The sequence below is a fragment of the Aspergillus sclerotioniger genome (genome assembly GCF_003184525.1).
Source record: "Aspergillus sclerotioniger CBS 115572 chromosome Unknown BO94scaffold_2, whole genome shotgun sequence".
NCBI classification, from domain to species: domain Eukaryota; kingdom Fungi; phylum Ascomycota; class Eurotiomycetes; order Eurotiales; family Aspergillaceae; genus Aspergillus; species Aspergillus sclerotioniger.
This window is the reverse complement of record NW_020290992.1, coordinates 768066-793430: the sequence shown is the minus strand read 5'-3', so window position 1 is coordinate 793430 and position 25365 is coordinate 768066. Positions and strand designations below refer to the sequence as shown.

Here is a 25365-nt window from a genome sequence, read left to right as displayed (position 1 = left end):
TCCTCTGTTGCTTGGGGGCGTTTGTATCTAGATATGGGTATTAGATATAGCAGCGAGCTGTGCGAATAAGGTGACTTTATGGGCTGTTGGGTGTGAAAGCCACTGGGGTTTGGATAAATTCGGTCTTCATCTAATGCTACAGAAGGTTTGCTCATGTGTATTCTCCAAGGACTCATGAGGGGAGGGAAGAGGGCAGGATGTGTCACACAGGTATCCAAATGGAATGAAGACAGTTCACTTAGCAAGTACTAGAACTCTTCTAGCATCTGACACTACATTCCATACTCCGATAGCAGATCGATGATTTGAAGCACGATCTACTACATGTCATTTCCCAGTCTAAAAACTTCAAAAAGAGTTGAAGGAGGCCTTCCGGGATGTTTAAAAAATGAATCTATTGCTTCAGGGTATATGTAACCGAAAGTGTACCAATGCAGTATGCTATCCAAGGTCATTGCTCGTTAGGTCCAATTCAGTCATCGCTGTCATCAAGGACAAACAGGCCTCGTTTCCGAGTCCTGTTATCAACACTACTATTCAAAAGAGTGTCGACATCCGGAGGGTCGAAATCATCGTCCGTATTTTCGTCTTGCGTCCGTTGTGAACAGTAAAATGGTTCAATCTCTGGGGCAGCCTTAAACATTGAGTGCTTTCGTGGCGGTGTTGGTTGGATCTCAAAGAGATCTTCCTCATCGGGGTATTTTTCTTTGGGTGGTATATTCATAGTAATGGGACTAGGTCTGTACCTTGAACGGTCATTAATCCCATGGCCGTCGGATCTGGGTGACACTGTCTCCGGCCGGGAGGCCGACTCTCGGGCCAAAACCTCTTTGTAACGATCCTCACAGTCCGGGCTCACTTGATCCATCTTCTGCAATGTCTTGATCATGCGACAAGTCAAGGACCCGTGCCTAACAGCCTTTGTAGGTCTTGGGGCGAGTTGAAGACGTGGGAAGGCGTCGCTCCTGGGATAGCAGACCAACAACTCTTCACTGGGCCCGGCGTTGCTATAGAGGTGTTCAAGTTCGTTTTGCTGCGCTGGGGTAAGCAAGACGTCTTCAAGCGCCGGCAGTTCCACGGGCTCTGGAGTCGGCGTGCGAGTCTTACTTTTGCTTTGGGTTTTGCGCTTGGTAGTCCCCGCCAGATGCGACGCGGTGGTGAATCCAGTCTCGACATTATCAGGCATATGGAACTTCTTTGGCGGCCGCTTGGGAGCCCGTCCTCGCCGCTTTGGTTCTGGCAAATCGCCCGCGGCATTCTCCTCGGGAATCTCAATCGCTCGTTTATCGGCAATAGGCCGTACACCTGGAGGAAGGATGCGCGGAGACATGTCGTCGTGAAAGGTGAACCGGGTACCACTGGCTATCATCTGCTGCATCTTTTCATAATTATCCTTGGCCTTGATGTACGATTCCTCCTCCTTGCCTTGCATGAGAAGGAGGGTGATATTTCCGGCCCTCTTCCGGCCGGTACGTCCCATACGCTGCAGCATGCGAATGGGGGAAGCAGAGGAGTCGTAACACACAATGAGGTCCACTTCACCAATATCCAACCCTTCCTCACCGATAGATGTCGCAACGATGGTATTGTACGTTCCCTTCTTGAACTTCTGCACAATGTCGAGTTGCGTTTTCTGGCCCATTCCTTCCGAGCCCTTGGCGCTGCTCTGCCCAACAAAGACATGGGGCCGAATCATGGGCTCGTATCTTTTGAGTACTCTCGTCACCTCTTCCGCGCTATCACGGAAGTGTACGAAAATCATCACGCGGGTGGCCGGTTGATCCTGGTTTTCGCCTGTACCGGAACCTTCACCGGAATCCATGAAATGATTCAACACAACCTGTTTCAGATACTCCAGTTTTGGATGACCAATAAACTCTGGGTTCTTAGTCCACGGCTGCAGATGGTTCATAAGCTTTTTGAAGTTGTCATCTTGCACGACCTGCCGTTGATACTTGCCACCCTTTTGCCCGTCCGTGTTGGATTGGAAATGCACAAGATGACGGTAAAAAGGCGTGATCCCATGATACTTTAGAAGATCAATACCATGTGCCAAGCTAGCCAGAACAGTGAATATGGCATTCATCTTGGCCTTCACACCAAAATGGGCGTTTCTGCCAGATTCTGACAGCATCCACTGCTGTCTGGCTTTGGTGAGACCAAACGCAGTTAGCCCCATTGGGTCTCGTCCCCAATAGGCATTTGTACTTCGCAGCTGATCAAGAAGCGGTTGCAAGGCTCTCGACATAAGGTCCATGCAAAGGACCATCTCCTCCGAATTCTGAAATGTTTGCACTTCCGTATTTTTAGAATGAACATACTCTCTGATATCCAGCGAATGCTCTGTTCGTATCTCGACCCTCGAAATATCCAGTCCATCAATAACAGCCTGTACAGACTCCACTGTCGAGCCTGGGGTGGCTGTCAAGGCCAAGACACGGAAGCTCTGGTTATACCGCCGGAGGAACTTCACCACTTCCACGTAAGCATAACCGCCAGTTGCGCGATGAGCTTCATCAACAACGACCAGAACGATCCGCTTCGGGTCAGCAATTCCAGTTTTGAGATCGTTGACCAACGTTTGGGGAGTCATGAAAAACACGCGCTTGGCCTTCCATTCTTCGGCTCGGATTCCTGGAGCAGCCTCCCCCGTGAGCATGGTTGTCTGTGATCTGGGGATTCCCGCAATTCCAAAACACGCAGAAATCTGCTGAGAAACCAACGGTTTGGTAGGCGCAACAAATACGATCTGCGCATCCTGAGTCCACCGAAACCAATTGAGCATGATTGTAGCTGCAATAAACGTTTTACCAAGACCAGTCGGTAGTGCCACAAGGAGGTTATGAAAGAGGCCTTTCTGCGCGATATTGAATTGATAGTCCCGAGTCTTGCCCAAGTTCGTCGGATAGACCCATGTACCCAGTGCATCCTGGTTTAATTTATGCTGAGTAGGTGGTTCGCTCTTCTCAGGCGGCGAGAACACCTGTTCACCGCGCGGTGGCTGGTTTTCCGGGTTCCTGACAGCCATATCGAACAGTGTGGTCTGGCGAACACCCAATGGGCGATTGGATGATTGTGTGAAAGACGGAGCTGCTGGGCGCGACTGGGCCACAGGCGGCGGGGACATGGATAGATCTGAATCAAAGGCATCGTCGGGTATATCGTCGAAAAGGTCATCGGAGGCTTCGATGGCTGTGCTTGGCTGTATAGCCGCGGGGGCGACTGAAGGACGAGGGGACGGATGTAAAGGTAGGGAGGGAGTTGGTCGGGAACTCTCTTCCTCGAACGATTGCAGCGACGCCTCAATTGCCGCTTTCATCTCTTCATCATCGTCATACTCGTCATCGTCACTGCCACCACCAGCACCGCTTCCTCTCCTTTGCTTGTCAGGCAGCGCGGTTGTGGTTGTTCGAAGCATGCTAGGATCGGGCTTCTTCCAGCGAGGGCCACGAAGCATTTCCGGAGGGGAAGGGGGCTGCGTTAGCTGAGTAACAAAGATGTTCTCCTGAATGTTTCTGTTCTTTGGAGCGAAGACCTTGTATTTTGACCGCGCATCCCGGTCCTGATCATCCTGGAAGTAGTACGACTCTCGCTCGGGCGACGGCAGTTCGTCATCGTCATGGTCGATAAACGAGTCGGAGCTTGGACCGGCCTCAAATCTATCGCTACTACCGGTACGGCGTTTTTGGTGTGATTGTAAACCCTCTGAAGGACTTCCCCCAGCTTTCAGGCGACGGCGTTTGGCTGGTGGAGGGGTATCAGGATCGGTTGGAGTACCTGCCGCATCCGAAGGCCGGTCGACAACCCAGTCGGCCAGATCATCATCAAAGTAGTCGGACGAGCCACCATCAAGGCCGGACATGTCGAACCCGAGGTGGTTCGTAGGATGAGCTCGATGCCACAATGGAGCGGCCACACGCGACGACGCGTCCGATAGCAATCACTTGCCCCGATCTGATAGTATGGCTTATGTAATTTGTGAGTAAGCAACTATGGATGCCCTCTATATCAAATGCACTGCCATGAGCCCTAGTTTACATTTAGTTTAACATACTAAGTGCGACTTACATGTCGCATTAATAGTCCTCAATCACGCACGCTCTCAAACATGTATAGCGCTAATCAGAAGTGATTCGGCCAGTAGAATCCCACGCTCCTAAGTTCATACAATCATGGTGCCGGCCCAGCCCAACTGGGGACTGCACTAACATCAGCTGAGCTAGTGCTGGGATTTCTTCAGCGCTGGGTTGATAGCATACCCTAACCTAGAACGGGAATAGGCAAAGGTTTTGATGTGCTCACCACCGAGGGGGAAGAAGGAGCAGGCTTCTAGCGAAGAACCGGACGGAGAGAGCAATTTGAACCAATTGTGTTGCCTGAAGGACTTTACATTGGCAGGTCTCTAGGGACTTTTATATAGCTAGGAGATACAGGAAGCACTGGGCATCCGTTCTCGGATTGCGGACAAAGAATCAAGGCGCTCCCTGTTGCACAGGACAGCAAGCCACTTCGAATTCGCGATACTTATCCCATCCACTCAGACAAACTAATTCTCTGAATGTCACTGTGTCGAGGTGATGGAGTAGCAGTAAATACTTTGCAAGCCTAGAAGCTTGTAGACAGACTGAGGTTCACTTGCCTTTTTTTACAACTTGAGTTACTATAATGCGAGTTCTTCCACATCAACAGTCTTCAACTGGTTCGTGATCATAGTGAATAATGGCGCATACCCAAGCTGGGTATGTCATTAATACAATGCAGGCCAATTTCAATCCATGCTTTTGCTTGGGGTGAGAGTATGCAAAGGCTTTGCCAGGGTTGTCCCAGCTTACCACATGCATGATGTTCTGTCTGATTGGAAGTGATTTGTCGCACTGTGTCACCCACCCCGCATGAATGCGGGTGGATGTGGCCCGTCATCTCGTAAAGAGATGTGATCGGCCATGGATGAAGAGGCAACCCGATGGTCTCGCATGCACGAAGAATGGCTGACAATACCCTGGTCAAAGGCCAACCACAAGCCAGATCCTACCTTGGCAGAAGGTTTATGGGTGGCCAGCCTTGCCGAGGCAGTGCTATTCTTCTACCCAACCTGCAGGAGGCTGTAGCCTTGCAGACACAACATGCGGAGCACAGCTCACCACAGACACCTTTGTTGGCACGAATGCGAGTGAGAATAAATATCAAGGAGCTTCTCATTGTGCAAGTCACCTTTTTAGGTGCAGGTTCTAGAAGTACCGGTCAAATACCCACCAAGGTAGGTGCCCGCGACACTTGCAAGAATGGTTCTGGATCCATTGTCCTCGTTGTCACTCGTGGGGAACGTCGTCCAATTTGTCGAACTCGGATGCAAACTATTTTCGAAGAGTCGCGAAATCTACAAGTCGGCCACCGGGACTTATGTTGATGATGCGGAGCTCCAGTCCGCGGCCGGGCGGCTCCTGGAGCTGGCCGACAGTGCCCGTCTTCTACCCTCCTCGCTACCGGGACATGAGTATCCACGCGGAGAGAAGCTCTTGCTGGAGATTTCCGAGGGATGTAAAAAGCTGGCAAAAGACCTGGATGATCTTTTGCGCCTTCTTAAAACCTCGACCGCCGCAGAAAATTTCACGTCATTGCATGCGCCAACTGATGGCCAAGCACGAACAAAGGCAGACTATTCACTGCACAGAAAATGGGAAGCTTTTCGCATTGCTTTGCGACGCATGAGAAAGTCAGGAGAAATTGATAAGTTTGCAAGGAAGCTTGACACCTACGGCCAGCAGTTGAGCACATGTCTGATGTTGATCTTCTGCGATCACAGCTCTGCAACATGGAAATCCTTGCAGGAGTTCTATGGGATTAACCGCCAATCACAAATCCTCACTGCGGCAAATACTCAAATGCTGAAGGAGACAAATGACATGTACCGAAAGCATCTTAATAGCCTCAGAAGCAGTCGCCAGCATGCGAGATCACCTGGCCGCGAATGAAGGCCTTGCAACATGGTTTCGAGTCCAAGATTCCAGAACAGGCGAGTTCAATGAGACCATATCAAACCTTTCTCGGTGGATCAAGGCCAGCGATAAACTCGCTGTTCAAACCAGGCTGTTGGATAGTCTCTCGTACCGCTCCATTCGGGAGAGGCAATCTCAAATCCGAGAATCGCATGCCAAGACCTTTGAATGGGTATTCAGTGCGCAATACTCGTCCAACTCGTCTGCTCAATGCTTGTTGCACGAGTGGCTAAAGGATGGAAGCGGAATATACTGGGTCTCTGGCAAAGCTGGATCAGGGAAGTCAACATTGATGAAGTTTCTCTGCACCCACAAGCTCAGTCGTGCCGCACTGCGTTCTTGGGCTGGTAATAAACAGTTGATCACGGCCCGATTCTTCTTTTGGAATGCTGGCACCACGCTTCAGAAGTCCCAGGAGGGCCTGCTCCGATCAATACTGCATGAAGTCTTACAGAAACACCCAAACCTTATCGAAGAGGTATTTCCCTCGGAGTGGCATGGAGACATCGACAAATGGACGAACAGCACATCCCCTGGTCTATGGTCAAGGTCCCAATTGATCGACGCATGCTACCGGTTGGCGAGACAGGATACCATCTCATCCAAGTTCTGTTTTTTCATTGATGGACTCGATGAATACCATGGTGATCATGCAGAGCTGATAGACCTCTTATGCAATCTCGTTGATCGCAATAAAAACGTCAAGCTCTGTCTCTCCAGTCGACCATGGAATGTCTTTCAGGCGGCATTTGGCGAAAAGGATTATCCATATCTTCTCCTGGAAGACCTTACGAGAAATGATAATTTCCTCTATGTGCAAACCAAACTAGGTGGACATGCCACATATCGAAGGTTTATCCACGAAGAAAATGCGCAAGGATGTGACCTGGTGCACGAGGTTGTCAGCAGAGCCAACGGTGTCTTCCTCTGGGTCTATCTCGTGGTCCGTTCTCTGCAACGTGGACTTGAGAATGAGGATCGACTCCCGGATTTGCAACGGAGGCTTCGGATGCTTCCAACGGACTTGGAGGCCTATTTTCGCCACATGCTCAATAACGTTGACTCAACATATAGGGTAGAAGCAGCGAAATGCTTCGATATTGTCTTGCAGTCAAAGAGGGCTCTGAGCCTGTTGACATATTCTTTCCTCGATGAAGACGATCCCGTTCGGCTCGTGCTTGCTTCACATATCAAGCCCCTTACAGCGATTGATCTGAGATCACGATGCCGGGCTATGAGTAAGCGTTTGAATGCCAGATGTCAGGATCTCCTGGAAATAACAACGGCCACACAAACCTCTATACCTTCAACTGCTCTAGAAGCGTTACTACAGAGCTCTGGTAGGCGTACAAATATACCTAGGAGTACCAAAAGTAATTTCCCAACACCCGATGATTTTCAGCTCTACCGTGTTGATTTCTTGCACCGCACAGTGCGGGACTTTCTTGAAGCAGACGAAATGCGTGGAATGTTCTCAAGTCGGTTACTGGCAATATTTGATTCGCTTCGTTGGCTCTGTGCATCATTCCTACAACAAGTCAAATGTCTGCCCCCAGGACTGAGCTTGGCGAGTATTCGCCCGCTTTTTGTAACACTGGTAGAAAATGCCACGTGTTTTGCTCGTGAGTCTGAATTTTGTGGGCAGAACTCTAGTCCCCAGACAGACTTGTTGGACGAGTTGGAGCGTGTCATCGCAGTTCTCTATTCCAAGTTCGGAGCCAACCTCCTGAACTCTTTCATGGAGCCGGATACCTTCGGGCCCATACGGCATCTAACCGAGGCCGTAGGTGGTAGCTTCACGGCTATATGCGTTCGAAGAGACCTCTTTCTGTAAGTCCGTGAAAGACTTGACGATGAACCAAGATTGCAGACGCGAGAGTACCTGAGCGCACTTTTGCTATGTGCTTTATTTCCATGCACTACACAAGATCTCGTGGGTGGGTATTTCGAGGTCCCCAACCCAGATATGGTTGAACTTCTCCTCGATAGGGGGGCTGATCCAGACTGGGATCTGGGAGCAAAAGATAATACTGTGTGGATCCGATTCCTGAACTCCATTGCACAGTCGTGGCAGACCATCGAGCCAGCAAGTCGTGTGATTCTCCTCCAAGTCATGCAACAGCTCTTGAGCCATGGTGCCACTGTTCATAGTGATCGCGGACCAGGAACAGCCTGGGCGGAGTTTCTCGTCATGCAGAAGGCCAACTGGAACCAGCGGGGTGATTCCGACGATTTTCCGTTCCTTCTCTGTGATGTCGTTGACGCCATGGTTTCGAAATGTCCCAATGTCAACATTTGCTATAAAGGATGTACAATATGGGGCCATTTTGTCGATAACCTCCCCGTTAATATGTCACGTCGGACCCGACTTCGCGTTCTTCGGACGGTAGAGTGTTTCCTGAGCTGCGGCGCGGATCCCCATTTCGACTATTCTGTTGTTCTGGCACTCTATGATCCGAAGTCTAGGGCGCCTGGAAACGAGCCAAAATCTCGCCGCCTGCTTAGGATATTCACCAGAAGCGAATTGGTCGAAAGTGGTGTGCCACTTGGGTGTCTCCCAAAACCATCTGCCAGCGGGGTGGAGGCCCATCTGATGGACGAGGACCCTCCGTGGTCAGGAGCCGAACCTCGGGGTTGGTGGGGAATTGTCACGAAATGGTGGAATGGATGACAGAAATACTCTCGGTTTTTGAGTATATCTTGATATCTTGATAGGCACTGTGAGAGAGCTTTTCTGTAAGTAAAATTGGTGTGGGAAAGTCGAAAACCCAAGAAGGGAAGCAGCGAGTGGACAGTATCCAGAACTTACTTCCATGGAAAGCACGATTGAAACTCACTGTTCCAACTTGAATCTAGACGCAGTGCTATGGCAAATGACTGCTAGGGTCGACAGCATCGGTTAGCGCGCTGAAAGCAAAGCCAGTTGACCACCTGGCAAGTAAGCGTCATTAGTATTGCAGCGCACAAGTCACTAATCACCCAATTTTCGTCCGGGATGGCGGATTCAATGTCATGTTGAGGATAAGGAAGCCGGTGAGATGGATAAGACATGCTATCTGTGTTTCTAAGCCGATATTCATGCCGATAACGCGACTGGAGAGTTTTGGGGATGTAAATGATGGAAGATTGTGGGGTTGAGTGGATACTATGTTAAGGGGCAGTGAAAAAGGATGAATAGTCTTTTAGATGGTCATCCGGCGACTTATATCAAACGGCGGTGATTCGCTCGGCATCTATACCAAAATACTCGTAGGTAGTAGTGAAAGAAATTTCACGGTGTCGAAAATGGGGTTAGTTGTAATATTGCCGTACTTTTCATCAACTGGAGACGATAATGGTTGATTTAATAGATTGAGGTAGAGATGTTGGGAACTATATCGATACAATTTTGAAGACTGTTCAGTGTATTATGAGCTGTATTTTGTTATGATTGCATTCTTATCTCCAGACTACCCAAGTCCCTAAATGGAGGGCAACCCAAGTTACCCTCATATACCAAGACAGGGTGACTGTAGGAGAGTCTATAATTGCTCCTATGAGCCGACCCCCAACAATCTCCATGATTCGCTCAGCGTAAATGGCGTATCTTTAGTAGGCTCTCGGTGGGTCTAATAAGTGGGTCTCGGCCGGGCGTAAATGGCGTATCTACTATCTATCTGCAGTCTATACAGAGAAACTCAAAGGGTTCCTCTGGAATCATGTCTCCAGTTGTCCGACATGTCGCCTATAAATGGTCTCAAACCTCCCCGCGGTAGATAAAAAATTGCAAGCATCCTCACTTAAACAACAATGTCTCAGTCAACCTTCAAGCAATACTATCTTCCGCAGAAAAAGGGCTTTGACAGCTTGGTTCTGCGAGATGTCCCCAAAGCCTCCCCAAAGTACGGTCAGATCTTGGTGCGAATCAAAGCGGTCTCCCTAAACTGGAGAGACGGAATCCTCGCCATCGGAACGTACCCATTTCCTGGACCGGATGCGCTCGTGCCAGGAAGTGACGGTGCAGGTATGTACCCAGCTGCTTGCGACCCATTGCACATCCTGACTTGTGAGTAGGTATCGTCGAAAAAGTTGGGGAAGGGGTCACAGAATGGAAGGCTGGCGACCGAGTCCTCGCAAACTTCACCCAAGACCACATCGCTGGCCGACTCACCCCTCAAACACTTCTGACCCAGCTGGGAGGTGAAATCCAAGGTCTTCTCGGCGAGTACTTCATCTTCCCCAAAACTGGGGTGGTTCGCATCCCGGATTATCTGTCCTTCGAGGAAGCATCCTGTCTGCCCTGCGCCGCCCTCACGGCCTGGAATGCTCTGTATGGATTGACCCCTCTGCGACCAGGCCAGACCGTTCTTCTACAAGGCACTGGAGGCGTCTCGACATTCGCTTTGCAGATTGCCCACGCGGCAGGGGCAACGGCCATTGTGACCTCCTCGTCTGATGAGAAACTGGCCAAAGCCAAACAGCTCGGTGCCAATCACACAATCAACTATCGAACGGACCCGGATTGGGCAGCGGAGGCAAAGAGGATCACGGACGGTCGTGGCGTCGATCACATTATTGAAGTCGGTGGGACTCTCACCTTGCAACAGTCCTTCGATGCTATTGCCATGCATGGGATAATTCATTGTATTGGACATATCACGAACCCGGACCCCCTGGGTGCTGGGAAAGAGCTTCGGGGGCCGGATGCTGCTTTTTTGGCATTGGATCGGTTGTGTATTCTGCGTGGAGTGGTTGTTGGTTCCCGGGAGCAGTTGCAGGAGATGCTGGCATGTTTTGAGTCCAACTCGATTCGGCCGGTCATTGATCGGACTTTTGACTTTGTGGATGTGAGGGAGGCGTATGGATATCTGTGGGGGTCAACTCACACGGGGAAGGTGGTGATCCGCGTACCTTAGGGTATATATCTGCGAAGGGTACTACTGTGATGTAATTCAGATTTGTCAGCCTTCTCTTATCTCTCCACCGTGATCTCCACGGCGTATTTCATCCGCACAGTACTCCGTAGACCAGACCTACTACCGTAGTCTCCTACTTTGATCTCCTTCTCACCGTGACCAAGCAACATGGGACCCCCAGAGACGACGAAAGATGTGAGACGACGCAATGGTTCCAAGCATGACAAGACGGGTTGCTTGACCTGCCGCTACAGGTAAGTACCCGCAACATATTGTGCATGGTCTCAGTTAAGCCAAGAATCAGACACAAGAAATGCACCCTCAACACTTTCCCGGTCTGCGGGGCCTGCAAGCGCCTGAATCTCGAGTGTGTTCGCGAGTCAACCCGCCAAGTATTCTCTGCTGCTTCCAACCCGACGATGGACATGCTGTCCCAATGGAAAACCTCCCATGCGCACGGCAATGTGGAACATTCCAAGCGCCGATCTGCCATGAATTTCTACATCACGATTCTATCCCAACTTCTGACAGTAAGCGAGCAATACAATTGTTTTCTCTCTGGTAAACGCCTTCCAGCATGGTAATCCGGAATACGTTATACACGCTGACATTAGTGCAGCATTCCTCCCAATGACGTTAGAATCTCCAGCACTAGCAGACGCTTTAGTCGCCTGGTCGGCCGGTCACTTGGCATCTCGAGATAGCTGTTATCGCTTCACAGCTCTGGAGGCGCGATCCAATGCTCTCAGATCATTAGCAATGTCGCTTTCGTCCCATGACATTTCATCTGGTGAGGTTAACGCAGCTACTAGTCTCATCCTCATGACATCGGAGGTCTGTCTGGGATGGCATACTAGATGGTACAGTCATCTTATTGGTGCCAAGAATATAATTATGTCTACTCAGTCTTCAACATCCACAGAAGGCTCCCTGATACGGGGGCCTGATGCATTGAAACAAAGCCCCGAAGGACAGTGGATATTGCGCAACTTTGCGTATCATGATATCCTAGGTAGCGTAACCTTGGGAACGCAGCCGCTGATTCCGGGTTCTTACCTACAAGGTATCACAGACGTGGTTGATACGTACCTCGGGGTTGCCGCCGGTATCTTGGTCTTCATATCAGATATCAGTTGTCTCAATCCGTTGGATCTGGTAAATGATTATATGCCATTGAACGAAAGCTTTACCTCGATTGAAAGAAGGCTAAAAGCCTGGGTATGTCCACCAGGAACGAACCAGGCCCTGGCATCACTAGCACACGCCTATCGCAGTAGTGCTTTGATATACCTCTATCGCCGAGCAATTCGCGGACTGAGGCTCCGAAACGTTCTTTCCGGGACCTGGCCCGAGGATCTTTATCGTGACCTACATTCTAAGATACAAGATGAGATTGTAACCGTTTTACGGCATATTGAAATCATTCCGTCCAGCGGAGTCGTTGAATCCGCTCTTCTCTTCCCTCTTTTCATGGCGGGAGCTGAGGCCACCCATCGCGCCCATATGGACATGGTTTGCATGCGACTGGAGGTTATGATGGGGAAGCGCCACTTCCATAATATCCAGCGGGCTCTAGAAGTGCTACAGGGGGTATGGAGGGAGCGCGAAGCTCGTCAAAATGTGGCAGACGGTTGTGACGTCGACTGGAAAGAGATTGTTGATCGACAAGAGGGAGGGCTGCTTTTGACATAGAACTGGAGTTCTCGAGTACTGTATTGCGAAACTCATTCCCAGCTCTTCAACGAGCGACGAGAGCCACGACCATAATGGTCTATTGCGAACAGGACTCATGGGTTTGAATTAGAACGATTTTGATTCAGACGAATCGGTCCCCTTTCTAGGCCATACTGTGACTCGCCTTGGTCCTATAGCTGCTCTCAGATGCCCCTTCCCGATAGGAGGTACTCATGCAGAGCCGCCCGACCTGTGTCCGTTTCATTCCAGGGCAGAGGAGAATCGAAGGGCCTGGTTCTCCCTATTGTCGACCCCTTTCGATCTGCTACGACGGTATACGAAGTAAGAATGCTACCATACAAACAATATCAGCATGTTCTCGACAACCTCGATGGTCTGCTTCAACCGAACCAATTACAGGAAACTAAATAAGATTAGAGCGGCAACATTACCTAACACTTGAATATGCAGAATCAACTACATTTTCCTTCATTCTTTCTTGAGGTAATATAGCCCGGTTGCCGAGGAGGACCCCTCGGGACCTGGAATCCGAGCCTATGATAGATGGATTGCGTGCCATGGAAGCCTTCGTCAATGTCATGAGATGCTGATGATGGGCGATTAATTGCCTTTGGGGGGGTGAGTGCCTAGAGTGCCTCGACTCGGGATTGGCCAGAACCACGTCGGATCTGCCCGAGTCACGCTAATCCCAAAGTAGCAAGTACTGCGTCGATGCATGATGCATGGCCCCTATTTATTCGATTCTTCATTATTCTTGTCTGTCCCCCGTGCCACACTTTACCCTCGTCCACATTCCAGCCAGTCCTCATGACAGTTTCTGACAGGCCAGCCCACCAATGACCGTGCTCCGTGTCGTTGGATGCGCTGTCCCGACTCCATCCAGGCGATAAGACCGGCTGGTGGACAGTGATGGTTCACTAGTGGCCCCTTTAGTGACTTAGTAGTCGCTCTTAGCCTTGGTTGTGGTTGCTAGGGTTATTTTTAGCCGATCCTGCGCAGTCCCCAGATTTTCAGGGTTCAGCGTTGACTCTGACTTCTCCGACATTTCTGCCCTCGAAATTGCAGGCTCCGATCTCAGACATGGACTGTGCATTGCGCCCCTCTTTAAGCTCCTGCGCAATTTCTTCCCCGGATTGGGTCCCCTAGAATGTAGTATTATGTAGATAGGCCGATGCCTCCTCCCGACATATTGACTTGAATGGAATCGCCACTTCATGTAAGGGTGCGGACTAGCTCCGGACCAGAGTGAGACCATCCCGAAAATGAGGAGAGAGAGGAGGAGACTACCTGTTAGCTACTTAGCTTGTGTAATGTCTAGTCGCTGAAACCCCACTAATGGCAGCGGATGAATCCAGTATCGCCTGATACGCTGGCCGTGACCCCGGCTCATTCATTCATTGTCTGCTCGCCTTTCACCTTATCTTCGCCGCTCGCTCCTCCTTTCCCTTCCTCTTCTTTCTTCTCCTTCTCCTTCTCCTCACAGCAACCAACAAGTCTTTCGTTTTGTCCCACCTTTTGCGCTCGTTCGCTATCTTCTCCACCCCCAGATCAATCTAACGTCTGTCGTTTCCTCCCCCCTCATTGATCTATCTCTCAATCTATTTATCTCTCTATCCACCAAAATGAAGTTCAACAGCGCCCTCGCTTTGTCCTCTCTACTGGCCCTGGCCGTCGCCCAGGACGCCTCCTCCACCACTGCCAGCGCGACCACCACCGCCAGCTTGTCTCCCCAGGCCTCCTGCGCGACCAAGTGTAAGTGCTTCTTTCCCCCATCACCAACCAACCATGCACCTCATTTCCCCATCATCCATCATCCCGGCTCGATTTCAATCCCGTCCGCATAGCCCAACGGCCTGCATATCCCTACTCCATCCCCACCAACCACAACCACTATCCTCCCCAACTCAAACCCAACTAATAAATCCTAGGCGCTGACACCGACATCTGCTGCATCGCTGAATGCTACCAAGTCCCCTGCCCCAACAACGCCCAGGCCAACGACACCACCAGCTGCGTTGCTGCCTGTCCCCAGGGCTCCGGCTCCCCCAGCGACCAGAAGTCCTACGCCAGCTGCCAGAGCAGTTGCTACAGCAGCTACTTCTTCCCAGCCAGCGCGACTGGCGCGTCGGGCTCGTCCGCCACCACGGCCGGCTCCAACGACGCCAGCACCACCAAGAGTGGAAGCTCCTCTTCATCCACTGGATCCAGTACGTCCTTCCCCCAACCCCTCCTCCTCCCACTCCCCATCTATCCCCAACATACTAACCCTCACACCCACACAGGCTCCAACCACAAGTCCGGCTCCTCTGGTTCTGGAACCGGAACCAGCACTGCGACAGGCTCTCACGCCAGCTCGACCGAAAACGCCGCTGCCATCACGCAGCTCAAGCTGGGAGTTTCCGCGGCCGGTGTCGTGGGATTCATTCTGGCTGCTTGGGCTCTGTAAATGAACCAAGCCACACCAGATCTACCCCCGCAAATACCAGACCCCCTCCCCCTCCTACACCTCTGTGTTAATATGATGGACCCCTTATTATTGAGTTACGGGAAACAGAACAAATAGTAATATGTGAAATTTGTATTCATGCGCTTTTATCTTACTTGCTTGACTTGCTTGATTTATCTATATACTTCAATCAACTATCCTAACCCATATCTTACTTCGGTTCTGTATCTTTTTATTCCTTCTCTTCTCTTCTCTTCACTTCTCAATACCTTGTGACGATCGTACTGAGCTAGCGATGTGATTGATCCCATCAATTTATAGGTACTCACATATTGATTGATGGATTTCGTTCATTACATAACACAACCAAGTCAAACTGTACTATCACTCATAGTAGATATACCCATTACCCACAATAATCAAGCAGTAAACACCCCCTCAGTGGGTCTAATACTGGGTCCAGGTCTCAGTCACAGACCCAGTCAGTCGATCGTAGTTGCAGATCCGCCGTGCCGAACTGGGTCGAACGGATGGAGGTATCGGGCTATGCCGAGCACGTATCCAACCGAGAAAGACAGGATACGTACCTGACGTATGCATCTTATTCGGAAGGTACGCGTGTCGATCGCCATATCTCCATTTCGATTAGGTCCGAGCTATTGCAAGGATCGGGGATGGGATCGACTAGGACTACGTCGGCACTATTCCAATCCTGGAGGAAAAAATGATGGTTGAAGGCTTGTGTCAGGACAAGGTTCCCCTGCAGACCGGGCCATGGCATGTCGAGTCCTCCGTACGCATCGATTCTACCAAAAGCAACACCATAGGATTCATCTATTGATTCACAGTACAGTACTGGGTATGTAACACAGGATGTAACATCGAAATCGAATGGTCACGAATTATGCCTGAAGATACAGCTGTGCGAGGCAGAAACACAATCAATGAACGAATGGCAAGGTCGGATGCAATGCATGCAATGCTGACATTAACCCATGATCCCGCCATGGCGTTGAGCTCCTGCAAGCACAATGCGGTCGATCCTGGTGCAGGGCATCGAAGGCAAGAGCAGAAAGGAGTGCACTCAAATTCCAAACACACCAACGCCGATACCGATGTAAGTCTAAAATATGGCATATTAGTTCAGTTTCACTTAGGCCCCGCCGGTGACATGATATGTACATGTCGCTACTAGACTCGGTCCCGGGCAAAGTCTAAGACTTCACAGTCGTCTTCGAAAAAGCCGTCATCGACTCCGCCCCCCAATGACAGCGCCGAGAATGGCTTCTTCTTCCTCCGCGTGGTGATCACCACCTCTTCCACATTGCCTGTACTATTTCCCAGGCTGATCAAATTCTCCATCTCAGCACCGAAACCCGCGTGCTGTTCATGCACCATGTCGTCGTCGTCCTCTTCGCTGCTGGCGCTGAAAGGACGGACATGAAGCTTCGTGGTCGACATCGGACCGCCGAACGCCCACTGACCAGTCGGGACCGAGGTTACGGTGTCATCCGCCTCGGAGAACACGAAAAGGTTCACCCTCTGGTCGGTATGGAAGGGCTGGTATGGGGTGTTTGTCTCAATCTCTGCCTGCGAGAGCGGCTGGCATTTGAGCTTCGATGCCGGCAGCGGTCGCAGATTCGAAGATGGCAGAGCCAACGTGGCAGACACGGTTGTTTCGGTGTTGGAGGTACCCACAGTCATGGGGCCGCAAGGGGTCTGCATCTGGGGAGGCAAGCGGAACTCGAGTTCTTTATTTCCAATCACCGACTGCACCTGTCGATTCTTACTGGGCGAGGTAGAACGTTTGATCCTATACAGACGGAAAAACCCCCCGTCTATCAAGCCCAAGAAAGGCATGCCTTTATGGATGATCCACGTCACACGAGAGGCAACAGGATCCCGGGAAAGATTGGACAGGTGCAGGCGGTGCTCACCACCGTGTCGAAAGGTGTTGACCGTTTTAACGGTGCCGGTGGCGGCGGCCCCCATCGATTTGCTAAGGCCAGCAGCGACCGCCTTTCCACTCACGCCAGCAGCGGGTATTGCAAAGCCACCGACAGAGGGGAAAGCAGCTCCGGTGGATGGAGTACGGCTCCTGACTGCAGCAAGGATTGGCTGCGTCTTACCGCCAACCATCTTAAAAGCGGCCGATAGGGGATTTGCGGCCGCCACCCGATCAGAAATCTCTTCGGCAGGGATATCGGGAGTATGGGCTTTGGCGGGCTGTGGTCGAGACCGACGGAAGGGGGGCCAATGGAAGGCGCTTCGTGGCAGGTCAAAAACATGCACCGTCGGCTTACTCGTAATCACTGCTAGTTTGTCCCCGGAAGGTGGGCACCAGACCACGTCAACGATATGAGATGTAGTCAATCGTGGGTACCGAGCAACCTGTCGCACGCTTGGCTGTGCAGCTACCGGATCATCGGACATGAAAGCACCTGCTCGGCAGTATTTGGCCTGCATGAGGTCCCAAACATACTGAACATCCCCCTTCTTGCTCGCTGTAAACAGCATGAGGCCGTTAGGAGAGAAGGAAAGAAAGCTGCAGCCATTTTGTACCTGAAAAGTTGCCACCGGGTTGAACAAAGCAGTCTTAGCTTCCCCACCTTCATCAAGCTTTCGCAAGTCGAAGATTGATACTAGGTCAGGCTCAGCAGCCGACATAGCTTGGGTTTCTTGACCATGTGTGGGAGGAAAGAGATTGTATCCCTGTGGAGGAAAGTCCATCAGATTAGGGGACCGGCGTGCTGGCATGCTCTGCGACTGCTCTTTATTCCAGTAACTGTTCCATGCCTGTAGTCCCTGGTCACCCATCCAGCGTGCACCTCGCATGAGCTCTTGGGTGACACCTCGAGCTACTTTGCCGAAGAAGCTTTCGCCCTCACCGACGTCAGTAGCGCAGGTTATTGCGGGTCGTGACGGGGGGCTTCGAGTCTCAAGTCCGTAGGCCTTGCCTTGTAACAAAGACGTCGGGACTGTCCCGTGGAGGGTAGCCCTGTAAGTGGCCGACGGTGGGACTATAGCTAGCCATCTCCCCTTCAATGCAACGATTGGGGTATCGGCATTGAGAGATCCATGAGGGGAATCGGATTGAGATCCATCTGGGTCAGTGGAGCTCGAAGATGTAGAGTACCGCCGAGATTCCTTCGACTTGACACTGGTCCACGTCTTCCCTAGGCATTGGTACTTGCTCATGCCATACATATATACTTCTCCGCTAGAGCCGGACGCCACAACAACATAGCTACCACTCACAAAGAGCTTCAAATTTCCAGCCGGTGAAGGAGCCAAGGCAGGGAGGCCAGGTATATTGCCAAAGCACGGGCTGGGTGGGGTCGACAGAAGCGTTGTTATATGTTCTCCCGTCCTCAGTGAGTACACCTCAACTCGTGTCTGGTAATACCTGGTTTCTTCTTTAGTGGCACGCACTCCGGCGGCCGACTGTCTGCCAGCAGGAATATCGTTTGCTTCTGAGTTGTTGGAAGATATATGGCCCTCATCATCTGATTGAGTGGTAGGTCCATGAACGATGACAGCGACGTGGGGTCTGGATGACAGGAACGGATCATCCGTTGAGGTGCTGCTCAGCAACTTGGCTTCAACGACACGGCCATTCAGACCAGCCAACTTTCCAACAAGACGCGTTTTGCGATCTTCGATGGCGAGGACCTCCAAGCCGCCATCCGTCCCGACCAGGAGAACGCTACTTCCCATTCTTGAGGCTTTAAATGACGGGTTGACAATCGTGTCGAACGCACAGAACGAATAGCTTCCATCAGTCGCTGACCTGTTCTGACCAGAAAACAAAGGCAAGTCGATTTCAGGCGCTCCATAGAAATGGGCCTGCGGCAGATGTGGCAGGGGCACTTGATTGTTGAATGGGCCGCTAAGGGATTGGCTCTTTTGTCGGTCTGCAGACTGTTGTCGAGATACACTACTGTTCGCGTATCCATGCCCATAGCTTAAGGGCCTTGCCCTGGGAGGAGGAGATGTTGAAGATGGATGGCTGAATCCGCCTTTGTCCTGGCTGGTGAGAAACCCAAAGGGGGATCCGCTGTCAAATTCGCCATCCACGACATCGTTTGGAGGGCTTTTCCCAAAGGGAATGGACTTAGCCCAACTATCGGTGCGGTAAGCAATGTCGTTCTCAGGGGAGTCCCCTAGAGTGCCAAGGGCATCGAGTACAGGTGACACGATGCGGTCACCAGGAGGCGGCTCCAGCGTCGGGTTGGGGCAAGATGACGGCTCAGCCTGCAGAGGCGGTGATGCTTCTAGACTGTATATGACGCGTCAACCCAGGTCAGCTACCATCTGAACAGACACCTAGCTTCTACTAGAGTTGTGTAGGGACTTGGACTTACAGGTCGTCAGGTGGAGATTTCGAGGCTGCTTTAGCGGCTTTAGCCTTCGCCTTGGATCCGGTTTTCCCCTTTTTCTTGGTCTTTCCACCGAGATCATGCTCCAAAGTTATTCGACTGGGATCTTCAGGAAGTATGCTATTGTCACCTAGGGACCGGCTCTGCTGGCGAAACAAATCGTCCGAAGCTGCCGGTGGCATCCAAGTGGGATTGCCTCTCGGAGGCAATATGGTCTGAACTAGGACAACCGCTCTCAGGACCCTAAGTCAGGGCCGAGAACGGGGGGTCTGAAGGTGTAGTCGGCCGGCAACGACACTCGCAAGAGGCAGTAAGGATTCACTGCCGGAGGAATCCCGTGAGTGTGTTTGCTGTGGTCCAGTAACGCTTATCAGCATGAGTCATCGAGCGACGGATGAAGGGCCAGCGGAGACTCACAACAATTTCCAGTGGGTTGAATGCTGGGGGATGGGAGGCAAAGAGGATCGGTTACAGCGGCCGTGCCGGAGAAACGGAGACAACAGCGTATCTAGAGCGGTGACCCGTCGATACGCCGGTAGATCTGTACACAGGACAGGTCGGAAGCACTGCGTGTACCGGCTGTCCGGGTCGCAGTAGTCTGGGTAGATAGAGCCAGGAATGGTGCAACAGACGCGTATGAGGTTGAAGCAACAGAGAACGGTGCAGTGGCAGAAGTGGATAAGAAGATGTTCTGGCGGCAGCACACCGGAGGGAAGGAGAGGGGGAGGGGAACCGGATCAGGTCAGGAGCATGGATGACATCTCCATGGTAGGCTGACTACGACGCCGGACTTATCTCCTATCAGTCCCTCCACCCCCCGTCGTTCCTTCCCTTAAGGTTCCAGGGCCACCACATGACGGGGCCCGAGTGATCATTGGCTACTAGTGGGATACGGGCAGCCATGACCGTCATAACCTGACGCAGACGGGTAAGGTTCCTACATTATACATAGCACTACGAGAGACTAGTCGTGGGCCTGTCCTCCATCGTCTGCCTGGGACTCCCCCCAGTTTTCCCCCCCCCCCAGTCCCCAGCCAGTCCCTCCAATCCAGGCAGATGGGCTGGGACCTGGAATTAGGAGGCATCCGATGATCTGCATTTACCATACCGTACGGGCTGTACCCCGTAAGGCGGAGAACGATACATACGCCATGGGCGGGTTTCCCCATTGGTTCTGCCCGCCCCCCATGAGGGGTAACCTTCACAAACACTGCAAACCGGCCACGCCTAAACACGGGTCAAGAGGATCACGTGAGGGCCCTGGGCAATGCAGCCAAACAGCCACCACGGCCGGGACATGTGTCCCAGGGCAGCTGGAACTGAAATGGGATCAGTTGGGCCCGACCTTTCTTCATGGATTGCCTTTTCCCTGGATGGGTCCCCCAAGGGCCTGGCCGCCAATAGCCTCAGGCCAATCACATAGTTCCAGGCCCGGAATGCAGTTGGCCTGGCGCCAGATGTGGCTGGTTGCCGTAGGGGAGTCACGGGGCTGTATGGCGAGCACCGCGCCTGTAAGGTCCCCCCAAATCGTCATCGGCTGAGACCCAGCCGTGACTGAAATATTACACGGTGGCTATTGAGGATAAGGCAGGAAGAGAAACCAGGAACCCTTCACCTGAGACCGGGCGGCATCCGGGCATTTCGTCGTTGCTCGTCATCGCCCTGTCGCCCCCCCTTCCTACCTCACCACGCGGCAGGCTTGCAGAATGCGAGGAATGCGGATGGTGTAATTGAACGCTGTGCTGACTGAACAACCCAATCAAGGGCCAAATTTCGGGAGAAGGAAAAAGTAATGTTACACTGATAATAAGATGATGCCACCTGTTCCAAGTCGCCATTTTCACACCCAACCCACCCACCCAACGCCACGTCTGTTGTTGGAACAAGCTCAAGACTTCTTCTTTGCTGCCGCCGCCTTAGCCTTAGCTGCCTTCTTCTTGTTGCTGTTGATCATCACGATGCCTATGAACGTGCCAACCACGGCGGAGCCGAGCAGAGTAAGGAAGACGGGGATGCGGATGGCCCAGACACGGGGAGGGAAGAGATCGTGGAGAGGATGACCCGGGTCGACGAATGGCTAGCAGAAGGTTAATTGCCATTTTTGCAACAGAGAGCCCGGCGCTAAGACATACCATCAACAAAGTCCAGGTCGTGTAGTAGAGAAAGATCGCGGTAGCGACCAGGAGCATGGCGGATCCGACGATTGGGCCCAGCTACGGCGCAATTCGAGTCAGCATCTCCAGATTTTGTCAGTGCTGTAGGGGGAGGGTCATACCATAATGATGATGCGCTTGTCGTAGAGGTCGGTAAGTGACAGTGGAGGAAAGTTGCTTGGTCTGGTCTCCCTGATCATCATCCCATAGCAATCGTAAGAATAGCGGCCGGGCGCGGCCAGGCTGGCGACTAAGCTCCCACGTGACCGGAGGCGCGCTAAGACCTTTCTTCGCCGCCTCACGCCTCATCATAGAGCTCCCCGTTCAACGTCGTGTTCTCTGCGGACATCACGACTCACACAGCTCTTACTCGGCGGACTGCGAAGGACCATGACGGACCCTGTAGTCTTGCAGTCTGCGGTGCGAGTGCCTACTCCTCCCCCAGGCACCTCGTACTCTCCTCAGGCCTCGGGATCCCGGAAACGCTCACCTCCCTCTCGCTCTCCTTCGCCGAATCGTCGTCGCTCTCCTCCGGGTGACTCGTTGAAAGACGGTGCAGATGCGCCACGCATCGACCCCGAACGCGCGATCGAAAGAGAGCGACAGCTCGCGGAGCGCCTTCGCCAGCATGAGAAGCAGGAGACTGCACGGAAGCCGATGACCGAGGAGGAAAAGCAGGCTGCGGCCAAAGCAGAATATGAGAAGCTTTTGAACATGCGGTCGGGAGGTACTTACATTCCTCCTGCGCGACTACGGGCACTGCAGGCGCAAATCACGGACAAGACCAGCAAGGAGTACCAGCGTATGGCATGGGAGGCTCTCAAAAAGTCGATCAATGGTCTCATCAACAAGGTCAACGTTTCCAACATCAAGTATATCGTACCGGAGCTTTTCGGAGAGAACTTGGTGCGCGGTCGCGGTCTGTTTTGCCGGAGTATCATGAAGGCCCAAGCGGCCAGTTTACCCTTCACGCCTATCTACGCTGCGATGGCAGCCATTGTTAATACCAAATTGCCACAAGTCGGCGAGTTGTTGCTCAACCGTCTGATTGTCCAATTCCGGAAGGCATTCAAGCGCAATGACAAAGCCGTCTGCATCTCTTCCACAACATTCATCGCCCATCTGTGCAACCAGCAGGTTGCGCACGAGATGCTGGCCGCTCAAATCCTTTTGTTGCTGCTTCACAAGCCCACGGATGACAGTGTCGAAATCGCTGTCGGCCTTACTAGAGAAGTTGGACAGCATCTGGAGGAGATGAGCGGTCCTATTGCCCTGGCGGTGTTTGACCAATTCCGCAATATCCTTCACGAAGCCGACATCGATAAGCGAGTACAATACATGATCGAGGTGCTGTTCCAAGTCCGAAAGGATCGGTACAAGGACAACCCGGCGGTCAAGGAAGAGTTGGATTTGATTGAGGAGGAAGACCAAATAACGCACCAGATCGGCCTTGATGATGAGATCGAGACGCAGGATTCCCTCAACATCTTCAAGTTCGACGCAGAGTGGGAGGAGCACGAAGAGGCCTATAAGAAATTGAAGGCAGAGATCCTGGGAGAAGGCAGTGATGACGAAGAAGACGAGGACGAGTCGGATGAGAGCTCCGATGAAGAGTCCGAGGAAGAGCGGAAGATGGACATCAAAGACCAGACCAACACAGACCTGGTGAACCTGCGGAGGACGATCTACTTGACCATCATGTCGAGTATAGATTTCGAGGAGTGTTGTCACAAGTTGATGAAGATCTCGCTGCCGCCTGGCCTCGAGCCTGAGCTTCCGTCGATGATCATTGAATGTTGCTCCCAGGAGCGCACGTATTCGAAGTTCTACGGCTTGATCGGAGAGCGATTTGCAAAGATCAACCGCCTCTGGTCGGACCTCTTTGAAGCTGCGTTTGCCAAATACTACGACACAATCCATCGCTATGAAACCAACCGACTCCGCAACATTGCGCGTTTCTTTGGCCATATGATCAGCAACGATGCGATTGGATGGCATGTCATGTCCATCATCCACATGAACGAGGAGGAGACCACATCTAGCAGCCGTATCTTCATCAAGATCCTCTTCCAGGACCTTGGAGAGCACATGGGCCTGCCGAAGCTGCAGGAGCGCATGAGAGACGAAATTCTGCGCCCCAGCTTCGAGGGCCTCTTCCCCCTGGACAACCCTCGCAACACGCGCTTCTCGATCAATTACTTCACCAGTATCGGTATGGGTATCCTGACGGAGGACATGCGCGAGCACCTGAAGAACCTTCCCAAGCCCACCATTCCTGCTTTGCCTCAACGCGACGGCGGCGACGAGTCCGACGCCGAGTCCGTGGTATCGCATCCCACCAGCTGCTCGACGTGTACTCCTCGCTCTCGTTCCCGCTCCCGCTCCTACTCCTACTCCCGTTCTCCCTCCCCCAGCCGTGGCCGCAGACGCTCTGCCAGCCGTGGCCGATCCTACACCCGGTCCGTGTCCGGATCCTCGCGCCGCAGCTACAGCTACACGCCTTCGCGGTCCAGATCCCCTGTCTCCAAGAGCCGCCCGCGCTCCGTCTCCTACAGTCGGTCCCGGTCTCGGACTCCTCCTCGGCGGACGCGGGATCGCTCTTACGACTCGCGCTCCCCTCGTCGCAGCGTGAGCCCCAGACGCTCGCTATCCCGGTCCGTCACCCCTCCTCGCAAGCGCGACACGTACTCTCGGCGAGACCGAAGCTACTCCCGATCCATCACTCCTCCCCCACGCCGATCCGCACCAGCACGCAGCGGACGCTACTCGGAGTCCCGGTCGCCTCCTCCCCGCCGGCGGGTTGAGCGGAGCGTCTCAGGGTCTCGCTCTCCCAGCCGGTCTCGATCCCCACGACGTGCCCCCGCGACCCGTCGTGCCCACGACTCCGTCTCACGGTCTCCTACCCCACCGCGCTCCAACCGTGGCGATGCACGCCGCCGATACTCAGAGTCCCGCTCACCCTCCCGATCTCCGCCGCCTCGACGGCGCCGATCCCCATCCCGGACTCCTCCCCGTCCGGCGCGCGACTAAGTCTGGAGACTGAGAAAGAGAAAAACACCGAAAGTAATTGCACCAAGAAAGTAGATCGATAATAGCGGGGATGTTTAGGCTTGGCATACGTTGAATTTATGGATTGGGGGTTTATTTCATTACGGGTTGTATCGATACTACTACTACTTCTTCCTGCATTAGTTATGTCTTATCCAGAATACAGACAGAAAGAGAGACACAAAACAAAAAATGAACCCCTACATTACCCTAGTGGTATTAGACGTTACTTACCCATTTATCTATCCATAGTACTACTTCCTTACCTGATAAACTCCCACCATAGATTCTGTAAGAAAAAAAAAACAACATTCATGTCGTAGTATATTCTGCCCAACAAGCCAAGCCAAGCCAAGCCAATTTTGTAGATATCCACTGCGTCGTCGACGTGAAATTAGTATACTATACTGGGTAGTACTAGTGCAGCCAGCGCCTTGCCACTCACGTACGTCTTCATTCAAAACCGGCTGGGCAGTGAGTGAGTGAGTTGGTACTAGTAAGAATTTCCTTGTGTTGTCAACAAGAGTAAATGACTGGCTAGTACTTATCAGGAATATTATGGTTACGGCGTAAGGCTATGTATAGTATTAAATACAGTAGTACTGTTGGATGGACGGATATATATTTTATAGAGCTACTACTATCGACATATTGTTCGTCAACTGTTCATTTCATCTTCCACCTGGGTATCTACCTTTTCTGTCTCTATCTCTATCTCTATCACATGTACAGGCTGTCTATTTTTACTTCAAG

General features: G+C 52.2%; 8 protein-coding genes across 8 annotated transcripts; 5 read left to right on the top strand and 3 right to left on the bottom strand.

Moving 5' to 3' along the window:
* Positions 1 to 333: 333 nt before the first annotated feature.
* Positions 334 to 3898, bottom strand: mph1 (3'-5' DNA helicase). The gene has a single exon (XM_025610677.1). It carries the CDS (start codon positions 3860 to 3862, stop codon positions 473 to 475), a length of 3390 nt encoding a protein of 1129 aa, XP_025472490.1. The 5' UTR covers positions 3863 to 3898; the 3' UTR covers positions 334 to 472.
* Positions 3899 to 6943: 3045 nt separating this feature from the next.
* BO94DRAFT_135031 (uncharacterized protein) lies at positions 6944 to 7895 on the top strand. Its single transcript, XM_025605685.1, has one exon. It carries the CDS (start codon positions 7006 to 7008, stop codon positions 7828 to 7830), a length of 825 nt encoding a protein of 274 aa, XP_025472489.1. The 5' UTR covers positions 6944 to 7005; the 3' UTR covers positions 7831 to 7895.
* A 1890-nt stretch (positions 7896 to 9785) lies between these two features.
* BO94DRAFT_541832 (uncharacterized protein) lies at positions 9786 to 12583 on the top strand (the record flags this gene model as incomplete). Its single annotated transcript, XM_025613061.1, has 5 exons — positions 9786 to 9999; positions 10050 to 10833; positions 11056 to 11145; positions 11196 to 11421; positions 11468 to 12583. 5 exons carry the CDS (start codon positions 9786 to 9788, stop codon positions 12581 to 12583), a joined length of 2430 nt encoding a protein of 809 aa, XP_025472488.1.
* Positions 12584 to 13896: 1313 nt separating this feature from the next.
* On the top strand, positions 13897 to 15469 carry BO94DRAFT_530467 (uncharacterized protein). The gene is made up of 3 exons (XM_025610676.1): positions 13897 to 14338; positions 14515 to 14793; positions 14869 to 15469. Exons 1-3 carry the CDS (start codon positions 14209 to 14211, stop codon positions 15030 to 15032), a joined length of 573 nt encoding a protein of 190 aa, XP_025472487.1. The 5' UTR covers positions 13897 to 14208; the 3' UTR covers positions 15033 to 15469.
* Positions 15470 to 16018: 549 nt separating this feature from the next.
* Positions 16019 to 19710, bottom strand: BO94DRAFT_134991 (uncharacterized protein). Its single transcript, XM_025605684.1, has 2 exons — positions 19397 to 19710; positions 16019 to 19311 (listed from the first exon to the last, which is right to left on the bottom strand). The coding sequence occupies exons 1-2, from the start codon at positions 19591 to 19593 to the stop codon at positions 16224 to 16226; spliced, it is 3285 nt and encodes a 1094-aa protein (XP_025472486.1). The 5' UTR covers positions 19594 to 19710; the 3' UTR covers positions 16019 to 16223.
* Positions 19711 to 20409: 699 nt separating this feature from the next.
* Positions 20410 to 21254, top strand: BO94DRAFT_134923 (uncharacterized protein). The gene has a single exon (XM_025605683.1). It carries the CDS (start codon positions 20500 to 20502, stop codon positions 20950 to 20952), a length of 453 nt encoding a protein of 150 aa, XP_025472485.1. The 5' UTR covers positions 20410 to 20499; the 3' UTR covers positions 20953 to 21254.
* A 45-nt stretch (positions 21255 to 21299) lies between these two features.
* Positions 21300 to 21624, bottom strand: BO94DRAFT_454980 (dolichol phosphate-mannose biosynthesis regulatory protein; the record flags this gene model as incomplete). Its single annotated transcript, XM_025607626.1, has 2 exons — positions 21300 to 21488; positions 21544 to 21624. Coding segments are annotated over 2 exons (270 nt in total), but the record flags the coding sequence as incomplete, so codon positions are not given.
* Positions 21625 to 21901: 277 nt separating this feature from the next.
* BO94DRAFT_530463 (pre-mRNA-splicing factor CWC22) lies at positions 21902 to 24835 on the top strand. The gene has a single exon (XM_025610675.1). The coding sequence runs from the start codon at positions 21955 to 21957 to the stop codon at positions 24592 to 24594; it is 2640 nt and encodes an 879-aa protein (XP_025472483.1). The 5' UTR covers positions 21902 to 21954; the 3' UTR covers positions 24595 to 24835.
* The last annotated feature ends 530 nt before the right edge of the window (positions 24836 to 25365 follow it).